Raw genomic sequence first — 13,945 nt, forward strand, 5'->3', positions numbered from 1 at the left:
GCTAGCATGGGTTGGACGATTTGACTGAGGACTGGTGAACCAGGTGGTTACACCAGGCTCCAATCTGATTTGGCAGAGTTTCTACAACTGGATGCCCTGTCAGTGTGCATACACGACAGTGTAAGTGCCCCTGAGAGAAAAGTTGGACGTATGAAGCATCAGATGTGGTGTGCAAAAGAGACGACTGTGCTGGTATGGTCATGTGATGCATATAGATGAGGACAGCTATGTGAAGAAGTGATCACACCCTAACAGTGGAGGGACCCAGGAAGACATGGGATGAAGTGGTGAAGCATGGCCTTTGAACATTGGGCCTCACAGGGGCAATGACAAGCAACCGAGACCTTTGGAGATATACTGTGCATAAGACCCAGGAAGACATGGGACAAGGTGGTAAAGCATGATCTTCGAACTTTGGGTCTCATGGAGGCAATGACTGGTGACAGACCTTTGGTGATATGCTGTGCTTGAGAAGACTTGTCAAGCTAAGTGAAATTATGAGACCTTTTGCTGTACTTGAGAAAAAGACCCATCAAGCCAAGTAAAATTGTAGTCATGGAAGATACTGGTATCATGCAAACGGCTCTTGTGCTGGTGGCATGTAAAAGCACTCATTACACTCTCAGAGTGGTTGGTGTTAGGAAGGGTATCCAGCTATAGAAAGTATGCCAACTCAGACTGGGGTCTGCTGCAGCTTTCGAGCCTGCCAGCCCTGGTCAAACCATCCAACCCATGCCAGCATGGATAAGACGTTAAATGATGATATATATATATATATATATACACACACACACACACACACATATATGTATGTGTATATGTGTGTATATATGTAAGTAATTCTTACATAGAGGAACTTGTTGCAGATAAAGTTATAAATAAAATCCTGTAGAATATTGGGTTAAGAATTCTTTTGCATAGAAAAAGACTGGCTTTATTTCATCCAAAGGGATTTTTAATCCAGTATTCTACATGCTATTATTTTTAGCTTTATTTACTTTGAGTTCCACCATAAAAATTAATTTAATTCAATTTTCTTATAGTTTTTAAATTTATATATCATCCAACTTTCTATGTATATATATATATATATATATATATATATACACACACACACACACACACACATCCTCTAACATTCTAACAAGATAGATAGATAGATAGATAGACAGACAGATGATAGATAGATAGATAGACAGACAGACAGACAGACAGACAGACAGATGATAGATAGATAGATAGATAGATAGATAGATAGATAGAAAGACTGATAGATAGATTGACAGACAAACAGATAGACACACACACACACACACACACCTGTTGTCCTCTGGTCTGGCAATTTCACCAATTTATTGAGCTGGATAAGAACTTTTCTTTCTTTTATCAATATCCAAAAGAATGAGTAAAAATGACCTAAGCAAGATTTGAACTCAAACTGCAGAAAGTCACAACAAACACTACAAGGCATTCTGTTCAATACTGTAATGTGTATGAAGAAGACAGGTGACAAATTGGCAGAGCACTGGACTGGAAGTTGTGTGCTATCTGCACTGGTTCTATGCATTTTAAAGTTCAAGTTACTCATCATTGATAGGTAGTGATGCTTCCCTCAGAAGATATGACTGACAAACAGTATTTGAAAAACCAATGGAAACATAGTTTTGTCTGTTCAATCTGAAGACCAACAGCTGTCACCACCACCACCACAACCATCACAACTACTACCATTCCCACCATATCCTCACCTTCATGACTCCCACCACCACCACCACCACCACCACCACTACTATAACATGATAAATATAGATTTTAGATTGAGAACTGAGCGAGCCACAGCATAACAAGATAAGAAATTGAATAAAGAATTACTATCCTTAAATTATTCCACATAAAAACAGACTACAAGAGCAAAACCCATGAATCAGCATTATTATCAACAGCATTATGAACTGGCCATATGATATGAACTGCTAATTTCTTGGCTGATTACCCAGAATACTAAGGAACTTAGCCAACTGGTGCTGTCATCTAACAAAGTCAAGAAATTACTATTGTGGCAGTATCATGGGGTCAGCACTAACTGAACAGACTTATGAGGAAAACTGTTCCAACTGTGACCATCCAGTCTTCTTTTAGGATTACATCATTGTGTTCCTCCCTTTTATTTTTAAACAGTTAGAGCTGCAGTTGAAGGAGACTTGGGATTTGGTTGCTATTTCTAGTAGTTAAACAGGTGCAGGTGTGACTGCGTGGTAAGATGTTTGCTATTAAATCAGATGGTTCAAGGTTCAATCCCACTGTGTGGCATCTTGGGTATGTGTTTTCTGCTATAGCTCCAGACTGACCGATGCCATGCGAGTGAATTTGGTCAACAGAAACTGAAAGAAGCTCATTGTCCGCGCGCGCGCGTGTGTGTGTGTGTGTGTGTGTGATCTCCATCATGAAAGTAGTGTCCTTTGTTCCAAATCTTTTGACACATGTCTGATCATGAGGGAATATTATCTTACATGGAAACAGGTGAGGGTTGGCAACAGGAAGGGCATCCAGCTGTAGAAAATCCACATTTCAACAAAATTCCACCAAACCCATGCAAGCTTGGAAAAGTGGAAGTTAAAACGATGATGATAATGCTGATGTTGATGAAACTGATCCCATAGAGGAAAGGTCCTCTCTCGTTAGATTGTGGTGGTGAGATAAAATAGGCCGGTCAGCATTATTGTTTGCTTTAGTTTTTTGCTGTTTTTTTCCTTTTCCTAATTGTCTCTATTAGTTAATTATTCTTTTAAGACACAGTTCTCTCAGGCTGTGTTTAATTAACTCTGAACTTTAGATTTAATCATTCTTCTTAGAGGATGCTTCTGTTGATTTTTATTATTTATGTACATTATTTATTCCATTTCATATTTATTTATTCAATTTGAATTATTTTCTGGAAACTGAATTGAGATTGTTTAGAAAAACACAATAACAACAACAACATCACTATTCTTTCAAACACCCAGTCGTTTAAGCTCTTAATTTTAACTATTTATATTATTAAAACCTAAATCAATATTCTTCGGCAAATTTGAATCATTTAAATTCATTTCAGCATATCAATAGATATATTTAGCACAACAGTTCAGAATTATAATTGATGCTAATACTTCACTCTAAGCTATTACATAATGTCTGTAATAATCACAGCACACAATGTTAATGATGATAAAAACAATGACGACAACGATTTTATTGATAATGTTGATGACGATGATTATCGATATGACAGTGATGATGATGGTGATTTTGGACATGACAGTGATGATGATGATGATGTTTATGATTATGATGACATAATGGAAAAGAATTCAAGGTACCAGCATAAGTTATGGCTGTACTATTGATTACGTTTCCGTAGGTTGCCAGACACACTGCTACTTCTTCACTGTTAATAAACTACTAACAATACAGTCTCATTATATAATAATCGAAATAAAAAAAGAAGGGAGGGGGGTCTCAATTGTTAGTTTGATATGCTTTATTGGCAGAAGTCATTATTCTTCGAATAATGAACATTTCTCACAATTATTAAGAGCATTTTAACTACCTCACTTCTTTCTTTCACTCTCTCTTTCTCTCTCACTCATAAAAAAATTTCAATCTACAAAATGTCGGTGTAAATTGTAAAATAATAATAATAATAATAATAATTTTGGAGTTATATATCTATATCTTAGCACAATGAAATAATAGTTTCTTACACAGATATCAATCACTCGATTAATAGAGTAGAGTGTCTAACTGTGAATGCACAAGTTCAAATTTTGGCTGAACACAATTTCCATTCCCATTGCGTTAATTTCTATGTAGAAAGGGGTGAACATTACAACATCCTATTCCTAATCTAAAAGTAAAACCTTGTGACTATGATTTATGAGACAGGAACTAAATCTAAAATTTGTCACAGGAGAATGAAACGAGAAGTTGCAATTTTCCAATGCGTCAGCAAAGTTAATGAAATCATTTAAACAAAGATATCGTATATATCCAGGTTTTAGAATAGGTATAACATTATACACTTGTATGTTGTAAGAGGCAACAGGGGAGTCATCTGACCATAAAACACTGCTTTAAAATGGGGTCCATTATGAATTTGTCATGGGTTCTGCAAAGGTAACTCTTATTTTATTAAGAAAAACTGCCTTGAAATGTTTGTCATTCAGACATTCAGAGTTGACCTGGTAAATAATGGAGGATTAAAATAAAGATTAACCATTAGACTACTGCACTTAAACAACTATGCTTTTCCTGGCAGACAAAATCCAATGACTTAAAGTGGAACATGACTTCAACCAGCATACCAACATAAAGGCGCACAAAATGTGTGCCTTAAATGCCATAAAATAATTAATTATTTACACTTTGTTGAATTACAAAATCCTTTTCAAGGGAGACAAAGTTGCAATTGATAAAGGGGATCCCACTAAATTACTTGTATTATGTTCACTCAGAAGGAGCAAAGTCAACATTGAATAAATAAACATGTGATACCAAAACTAAATGAGACAAATATTTAGTGTAGGCTAAACTGTTGCAAAAGATTTCTCATTCTTGTTTCTGTTAGGGAGGAAACACATAAATATTCATGTGGTTATCTTTTACTTTCATGTCAGTTCTGATTGAATAGACAACAAAACGATAATTATTTTAAGCCCTTTCTCTCTACTGAAGTGGGTTTTTAGCCTTGTGGACCTCGTAATGAACTCATCATGGCTGCCTATTTGAGCAAATGTTTTACAACCAAATACTAACTCCGCTCCCTCTTAAAACATGCAGGGATCTGGTGCTTTTATTCAGAAACCTGGATATACACACTATTTCTGACCAAGCAAGTCTATAATCACAAATGTTTCTGCTGTAAATCACCCCACTTTTATTTTCTCAGACACAGTGGAACTTGGGCTCCATTGTTCAATGTGTTTGTCTTTTTTTAAGACAGTTGGATATAACCTGAAAGATTTTGCTGTTGTTATCAGTAGGTTAAGTAATCACATACAGGCTCCCTGTTTGGCTTGAAATATTTATTTCATAGAGAGAGACAAAATAAATGAATTGAAGTAGAAGGAAAAACAAGACTGTGACAGCCAAAGCTTTCTTCAATGCATTGGCAATATAAATAAATAATTGTAACTAAAATTGTAATTAGATTGTCAATTTCTCTTGTTATTAAAGCACAAGGCCTCAGATTTACAGTGGAATAGATGAGAAATGTTGTAACATTCATGGGTTTGTCAAATCACTAATAGTGAATGACTTGTACCAACAATGAAGTTTCTATGTGGTTGTTTGATGTGTTAGAAATAGCAGCCTATAACCTTTAAAAAAAAAAGAAGGACACATTAGATAATGTGATGTATCACAGAGGGTAAAGTATACAATGCTTGAAAAAGAGGGATAGTCATGGCTGGAATGCTTTTGATCATGGGTTAGATTGATCAAGACTAATCAACAATAACAGCAATGGGTGTGCAAATTGAAATAGCTACAACAAAGTATCACAATTGGGTCACAGATTTGACCCATTAGATTGGGGATCAACTCTAGGTTAAAATGTTGGTTTGTAATAAAGATTAGCTTTGTAAGAAAGACAACTATATTTGATTGAATGAATAAAAGCACACCTGTATATTTCATTAACCTCACAGGGGTAAAATTTCTGCCTAAGGGTAAGGGGATTGAAACACTAAAACCTAAAGAGATGAACTAAATATATATAGAAACCTAGTCATATTTATGACCCCCATCCTTTCAACAGAATAAATAATAGGTTATTTTGATTAAGTATAGGTAAATTTTCAGGGAAGTAAAGTCAACTGAATTGATAACTATTACTTATTTTACTGATGTCTCAGATTGGTTGACAAAGCTGGTCCTTGCAGAATTTACAACCCACCTCAGTTCTACAATACAAACTTCTGGTTTTAAAGTGATCTAAATTAAAACCATCCATCAAAATTTCATGTTAATTTTTATGTTCCAAGCACTAGCTTAATAATAACAAAGTTATTTTACTATTCAGCAAAATAACTCAATCTTCAATATCCTCAAAATTAATTGAAACAAAGACTGTGTTTTCAACAGGAAAATGGAGTCAGAAGAATTAAACACAAAACCAAAACTAAATGCTATTTTGCATTTTCTTTTATCCCTCTACAGTATCTGTTATATCGACTTCAATATACAGCTCTGAATATTAAGAACATCAATACATACAGACACATACAAACATGCTTGAATGAGAGGAATGAAAATAAAATAAAAATACACAGTGACTTAATAAAGAACATAAATGTATCCTTCTATTTTTGTTTTTGAAGTTGTCAAAGAAATCTACTTACTGTCTTCAACATAACAAGGAAGCCCATTCAACTTCATCAAACGAGCAACCAAACTTTCAAGCTTCTGACTTGAAGGAATGGTTATATTGGCACACATTGTTGACTCAGATGCCCCATTGGAATACACAAATTTGAACTGTTTTTCAATAGTCCGATGCATGTTTCTGGAAAAAGAAAAAAAGCAATGTTAAAAGAAAATTAAAACAAACATAAATATAAATTTGAAAGAAACACAAAATTACAGAGGCTGAGTTTCCTTTCCAATGCTAGAAAACCCTTCAGATTTGAAAAGTAGCTGACACATAAGAATGTAACTAAGTTCATTACAGTACTATTGCTCACATATCTAGGATGTAACCCTACACACCTAGCAGAAGATAAATGTTCTGAAAATATAAAAAAATACCAACTCATTTGACAAATCTCAACCACAGGTACTTAGGATCCTTATGGTTTGCCTTACCTAAGTTGATTTCAAAATGTAGCAAGAATGAATGTATCAGTAGTAGAGGAGGTAATGAAAATATGTCTCAACAATATGCCTGTGGTTATAGTGTACCCCCCACCATCATTGTCTAACATCCATTTTCTATGCTGGTATGGTTTGGATGGTTTGATAAGAACTGTCAAGCCACAAGACTGCATCAAGCTGTGATGTCTGCTTAGGTTTCTACAGCTGGATAGTCTTCCTAATAGCAACCACTTCACAGAATGTACAGAGTGTTTTTTTATATATATATATATGTATATAATCAATATAAGACTTAATTTATTAAACAAAATTCAATAAATTTCATCAAATAAATGAAATGAAGTAGATTAGATGCTAAAATGGATTTTCCTTGTATTTCATATTCCCAGACAATTGTTTCGAACAAAAAGACCAAGATTTTCATAAAGAGAACATCATAAAGGTCGAATGTGTACTCTTCAGTAGGTGAGATTTAAAGAAAATAAAAATAATCATAGAAATTTTTCTTAGTTACAAATTGACCTCTAGGACTTATTCTTTGTAAGCCTAGTACTTATTCTATCGATCTCTTTTACTGAACCGCTAAGTTATGGGAACATAAACACACCAACATCGGTTGTCAAGTGATAGTGGGGGGACAAACACAGACACAAACATATACACACACATACATACATATATATATAACGAGCTTCTTTCAGTTTCCGTCTACCAAATCCACTCACAAGGCTTTGGTTGGCCTGAAGCTATAGTAAAAGGCACTTGCCCAAGGTACCACGCAGTGGGAATGAACCCGGAACCATGTAGTTGGTAAGCAAGCTACTTACCACACAGCCATGCCTGCACCTATCTATCTATCTATCTCTCTCTCTCTCTCTCTCTATATATATATATATATATACATACATGCACACATGATGGGTTTCTTTCAGTTTTCACCTTCCAAATCCATTCACAAGGCTTGGTTGGTTTGGGGCTATAGTAGAAGACTGCATAGCCCAAGGTGCTATCCAGTGGGACTGAACCCAAAACCATGTAGATAAGAAGTAAACTTCAGTAACTACACAGCCAATTATTGATATCTTTTTATATAGGCACTCAACCTCATACATTGAATGTCTTTAGCTGAGAATTGAAACTGGGTTATGGTTTTTGTTTACCTGCTACTAACTTCTACTGAATTATGTTTCAATCTGCCTGGCATATGACTATTGATAACCAATAACGGTTCTGATTATATTATTGCATAACTTAATTCCAGTTCCTAACTGGAATAATTTTATTTCATGAAATACATGAACATCATAAGATTCTATTTACATAAAAAAAAAAAAAAATGATTTCATACCCTCACAGAATAGTTACCAATGGCATCATAGATTTAGCCAAATAAAGCAAAATGTAGGTTCTGAAACAATTTCACATGATACAATGAATAACATTGTAATTAAAATAATTTTTACAATATCTTATTTTTGATTTTAATTAAAATTCAAGATTTACTTTTAAAACTGTGCTTTTTATTTTTTTTTAATTTGAGCATTATGTTTAACATGTTTTATTCCAATCTATATTTCATTAATGAATTATTTCAGATTTCTATTAGGTATATTGCTATATATATTTTTTACCTCTGTATTTCTACATCTCCAAAAGAAAAAAAGTATTCTGACAAACAACAGTTTTGTTTGTAACATAACAAATTAAGCTAAATAAAATAAAATAAAAGAAAAAAGCAAACAAGTCATTTATGGCAGGTGAGCTAGTGAAACTTTAATTGGAAGATGACAGATTTGAAACAAAATCAGGTGAAAGATAACAACAAAGACAAAAAGGAGGCATTCAAATTGTCTTTGCAATAATTGTAGGTCGCAATCCAAATAATTTCACATCTTGTGCATTTTTATTTATTCTTGTTTCTTTCAACTTACAAAATCTATACAGAGTGGAATACCATCACCACCGCCGCTGCCACCATATACAAGTACGTAATCATTGTGGTTTGTTAATATTACTGTCCTAGACAAGAATTTATTTGATTCCTTTCTTCTAGGCTAGTGTCAAGCTGACACAGTTTTCTGTAGGCAGTGAAGAAGCTAGAAAGCTTTAAGAATATTTATTCTCTGTATCATTCCAATTTTAGTATGTATACTGCAGAAGCAAGTATAGAAAGCTTTAAGTATAATCACAGTTCGACAGTGAGATTTTATGATCTCACCGAGATACTCCAACAGGAAAGCTGACAAGTTAAATAGGTGATGACAATAAATGTTATATACATAATGATCTTAGGCGTCATATTTTTTTTTGAAGTTATTTTAGAGGTTTTACAGATATATTGAGAAGATAGCTTTAAACTATTTCAACATTAGCATATGTGTGTGTGTGTCTATAAACTGGAAATTTTTTAAATATTTATTACAGTAACGAGTCTGGTCTGGGTTAGGGTGTACAAAGTCCATGAACACTACCTTTCCTCTTCTGACTAATTAACGATTTCTAATGTAGACAGGTCACGCAATTAGTGGAAACGAATGTAATTGATTTGATCAGCCCCAGTACTTGACTGGTACTTTAATCTATCACCCTTAGAAGGCATACTTGACTGATTAATTAACTACTACTACTACTACTACTACTACTACTACTACCACTACCACCACTACCACCACCACCACCACCACCACCACCACCTCCACCACCATCAATAATAAGGATAATCCTTTCTACTATAGGCACAAGGCCTGAAATTTTGGGAGAGGGGACTAATCGATTACATTGACTTCAGTGAGTAACTGGTACTTAATTTATCAACCCCAAAAGGATGAAATGCAAAGTCAACCCCAGATGAAAAGCCTCTAAACATTTCATCCAGCATGCTAATGATTCTGCCAGCCTGCCACCTTAAAAATAATAATAATAATAATAATAATCTTTTCTATTATAGACACAAGACCTGAAATTTGTGGGGAGGTGGAGTAAGTCGATTACATCGACTCCAGTGCGTAACTGGTACTTATTTAATCGACCCCTGAAAGGATGGAAGGCAAAGTCGACCTCGGCAGAACTTGAACTCAGAACGTAGTAGCAGAGGAAATACTACTAAGCATTTCGCCTGACGTGCTAATGATTCTGCCAGCTCGCCACCTTTGAATATTATTATTATTCATAATAATAATAATAATAATAATAATAATGCAACTTAGAAATATCTATATATAACATACAGAAAATAGCATTGCTAGGCACCACATACAACTTTAAATATAGTAAAAACATAACAGTACTATAACAAACCACAGCTCATCCTAGGGTGCACTGAGCTGCACTTTGTAGTGCAGTGAAGTACTATAAAAATAAGACAACTGAATGATCATGGTAATAAATTTCTTTGATATCCACTCTTGTATCACATATGTGCAATACCATATTATAGTAGAGTAGATATCAAAGAAATTGAGAAAATTGCAAAATATTAGGAGCTAGCCAGAGAAATGGAGAGAATGTAGAACACAAAAGCGACAGTTGTTCCTGAGGTAATTGGTACACTTGGTACAACGCTCAAACTGACCTAAGAGGCTGAAGGATATTGGAACTAGTCTTAACACCAACTTGAACTTCTAACTTGTTGTTTCTGGGTGAGACTTGGAGTCAACTTGTACAAATACAAAGCAAAAGGTAAACATACAATAATAATAATGATAATAATAATAATAATGATGATGATAATAATAAAGGTTTCAAATTTTGACACAAGACCAGCAATTTCAGAAGAGGGACCTCAGTGCTCAACTTTTACTTATATTATCGACCCTGAAAGGATAAAAAGCAAAGTTGACTGCGATGGAATTTGAACTTAGAACCTAAGGACAGACGAAACGCCGCTATGCATTTTGCCCAGCATGCTAATAATTTTGCCCGCTCGCCACCTTAATAGCAAAAATAATAATAATAATAATAATAATAATGATAGCTGTACTTGAGTGGCTAAAAGATGATCGAAAGATGAATAAGTTGATGTAGTAACAGTTGGTAAGGAATTGTGAGCCTGATGTCATGTGCACTTACCTCTCAGGCTCCCTTTTGACTTGTGAATAGCAAATTTAAAGAAAGACTTTCAAATCCAGTGGGGTTTTTTTTGTCAAGAGAGAGGGTAGTGCCCAAGAACCTTTACAGGGCCTCCATGACTGGTGAAAGAGGAGATAGTATTCTCAAATTAGAGATCTGAGCTGAATGCTTGCAACAGACTAGGCTCCACTACAAGCACCAAAGGTGCCAGGTGGTGGTATTAAACCAGGTGATGGATGAAGTCTATCACCAAAGTAAGCCAAGGCAGGCTTGAACACAGAACTGAAAGAACTGGAACAAATAAAGCAAATTATCTGGCCTGATGTTCTTAGATTTCTGCCAATTCACTGCTCTGGGCTGGTACTTTTTTTATTGACTCCTAAAGGATGAAAGGCCAAGTCAACCTTGGCAAGATTTGAACTTAGAGCACAGAGGGTTAAAACAAATACTTCAAGGTATTCTATCTGATGTTCTAACAACTCTGCCAATTTGGTATTTATATGCTTGAGCTTATAGATTTCCTTCAACTAAATGCCAACATAATAACTGATATAAACTGGCACTCCACTGGTTACAACAATGGGGCTTCCAGTTGATCCGATCAATGGAACAGCTTGTGTGTGAAATTAACATGCAAGTGGCTGAGCACTCCACAGACACACATACCCTTAACATAGCTCTCAGGGAGACTCAGTGTGACACAGAATATGACAAGGCTGGCCCTTTGAATTACAGGTGCAACTCATTTTTACCAGCTGAATGGACAAGAGCAATTTGAAATAAAGTGTCTTACCCAAGCACATGACAAACTGCTAGGAATCAAACTCATGACCTTATAATTATAATCTGAATACCCTAACCATTAAGTCATGTGTCTTCAGAGCAATAGGATGATGTCCATCTTTTTCATTACCCCTGCCATTGTTAGGGTATTAGATACATGTCTAAGGAACAAGCAGTGAAATCAACTGCAAAATGAAATTCTTAACCACATACACCTCCATATATGGAATAAATTTCACAGAAAAAGTCTTAGGACCCCCTTCAGTCATGACTGACCATGGGATTGCACCTAGAAAGTTGCCCTCCCAGGCACAAGTCCGGGCAAGGTTGTTTATGGAATACCAGCAGTTGCCCATGCATACCGGCCTCCCCTCTCCATGCCACCAGTGTTATCCAAGGGAAAGGCAAAGGCCAATACAGCTTGGCAACTCTGACGTCGTAACTCATTTCTAAACTGGAGCAACGTGAAATAAAGTGTCTTGCTCAAGAACACAACACACAGCCCGGTCCGGGATTCGAACTCACAACCTCACGATAGTAAGCTCGACGCTCTATTCACTAAGCCATGTGCCTTCATACAGAAAAAGTATTGCTCTCTAAACAAAGTATTTATACAAAAGCTTGAATTTCAGATTCCTTTAACTGAATGCTAGCATATGAAAACTTGTAACAGTTCACACATAGGTCTAGGTATATCTGGAGCACATATAGAGCCTTGCAGCTGTGCCATATACAGGAAATGACAATGTCACTAGGCGTTTAAGTATAAAATACCCAATAGTTACCAACGATTGCAGTTAGTTATTTTTGTATGAGATCCACTGTACTAAATGGGTTTGAAGTTTCGGTTACTTCAGACACAAGAACTGTATTATATTACACATACCTATACCAAATAAGAAAAAGCTGAAGTCTGTCAATTGCTGTTTACTTATTAATAGTTTCCATTTTATAAATTATGACAGCTTGTAAGAAATAGGAAATTTATCTGTTATTCACAACAGTGACAAAGTCTTAACAGTGTGCAAGCCATTAAGCCCACAGGTGTGTGGTGTAAGTAGTTAAAAAGTTATGTACAGAATCTTATTATATGGTAGGCTTCAATATCATCTTATAAATGGCACATGTGTGAATAACATCCATTTTTTCTTCAGCATATTTATAAGCAAGACACAAAATGTGAAAAGGATAAAAAGTGTGTCACTGAATTTGAGAATTCTTCAAACCGACAAAGTAGAACATATAATAAAATAGTTAGTATTCTCACACAGAATATTAACACTGTTGAAGCCATCTCCTAACATTTAGTGTATACATCACTCTTCTACGCACACATTCAAAGGCTGTAGAATGACTGAATTCATACAGAATCATTTTTTCTTTTACCTTTTACTTGTTTCAGTCATTTGACTGTGGCCATGCTGGGGTACCACCTTGGAAAAATTTTAGTCAAATAAATCGACCCCAGTACTTATTTTTTTTAAGCCTGATACTTACGGTCAGTCTCTTTTGCCAAACCGTTAAATTACAGGGACATAAACACACCAACACCACTTATCAAGCGGTGGTAAGGAAGACACACAGACATACATATATACATTGGGCAGCTTTCAGTTTCTGTCAACCAAATCCACCAATGAGGCCTTGGCCAGCCTGAGACGATAATAGAGATTAACAGAAATCCTCCATAATACACCATCATAAACATCAACAGAATACAGATTTCAGCTTTCACTATGTAGTCACAAAAATGTAAAATAACCCTGCTTTTGTAAAAATTATACATACATATGCTAAATATCCTAAGTGACAAAAACATTCTGCTTAAAGTAACAGCTAAATAACTCTCAACAAACACCTATCATATTTAAAATGGTGACCATATGAAGTGTTCTGCAAATTCTGCAAATCATAATAGTAAATAGTAATTTTTCTTTTAACATTTGCTATAGCGTTAAACTAATACATTCTTTTGTTGTTTACACCACCTGTCCTCGTCTGTTGTTGTTTTTTTCGTAAATTCTCCCATATATATATATATATATATGGAGTGGCTGTGTGGTAAGTAGCTTGCTTACTAACCACATGGTTTTGGGTTCAGTCCCACTGTGTGGCACCTTGGTCAAGTGTCTTCTGCTATAGCCTCAGGCCAACCAAAGCCTTGTGAGTGGATTTTGCAGACGAAAACTGAAAAAAGCCAGTCATATATATATATATATATATATATATATATATATATATA

General features: G+C 35.1%; 1 protein-coding gene across 2 annotated transcripts in view; it reads right to left on the reverse strand.

Annotated features, from left to right (window-relative positions):
• LOC106880132 (protein C12orf4 homolog) overlaps nucleotides 1-13,945 on the reverse strand; it is a 148,527-nt gene that overhangs the window by 112,743 nt on the left and 21,839 nt on the right. For both annotated transcript variants that reach the window (XM_014929955.2, XM_014929954.2), the window contains one exon: nucleotides 6,381-6,544. In XM_014929955.2, the coding sequence (XP_014785441.1) occupies nucleotides 6,381-6,540 (160 nt within the window). In that variant the 5' untranslated portion in view covers nucleotides 6,541-6,544. The remainder of the gene's footprint in view (nucleotides 1-6,380; nucleotides 6,545-13,945) is intronic.

This window comes from Octopus bimaculoides, chromosome 2 (assembly GCF_001194135.2).
Source record: "Octopus bimaculoides isolate UCB-OBI-ISO-001 chromosome 2, ASM119413v2, whole genome shotgun sequence".
Classification (NCBI taxonomy): domain Eukaryota; kingdom Metazoa; phylum Mollusca; class Cephalopoda; order Octopoda; family Octopodidae; genus Octopus; species Octopus bimaculoides.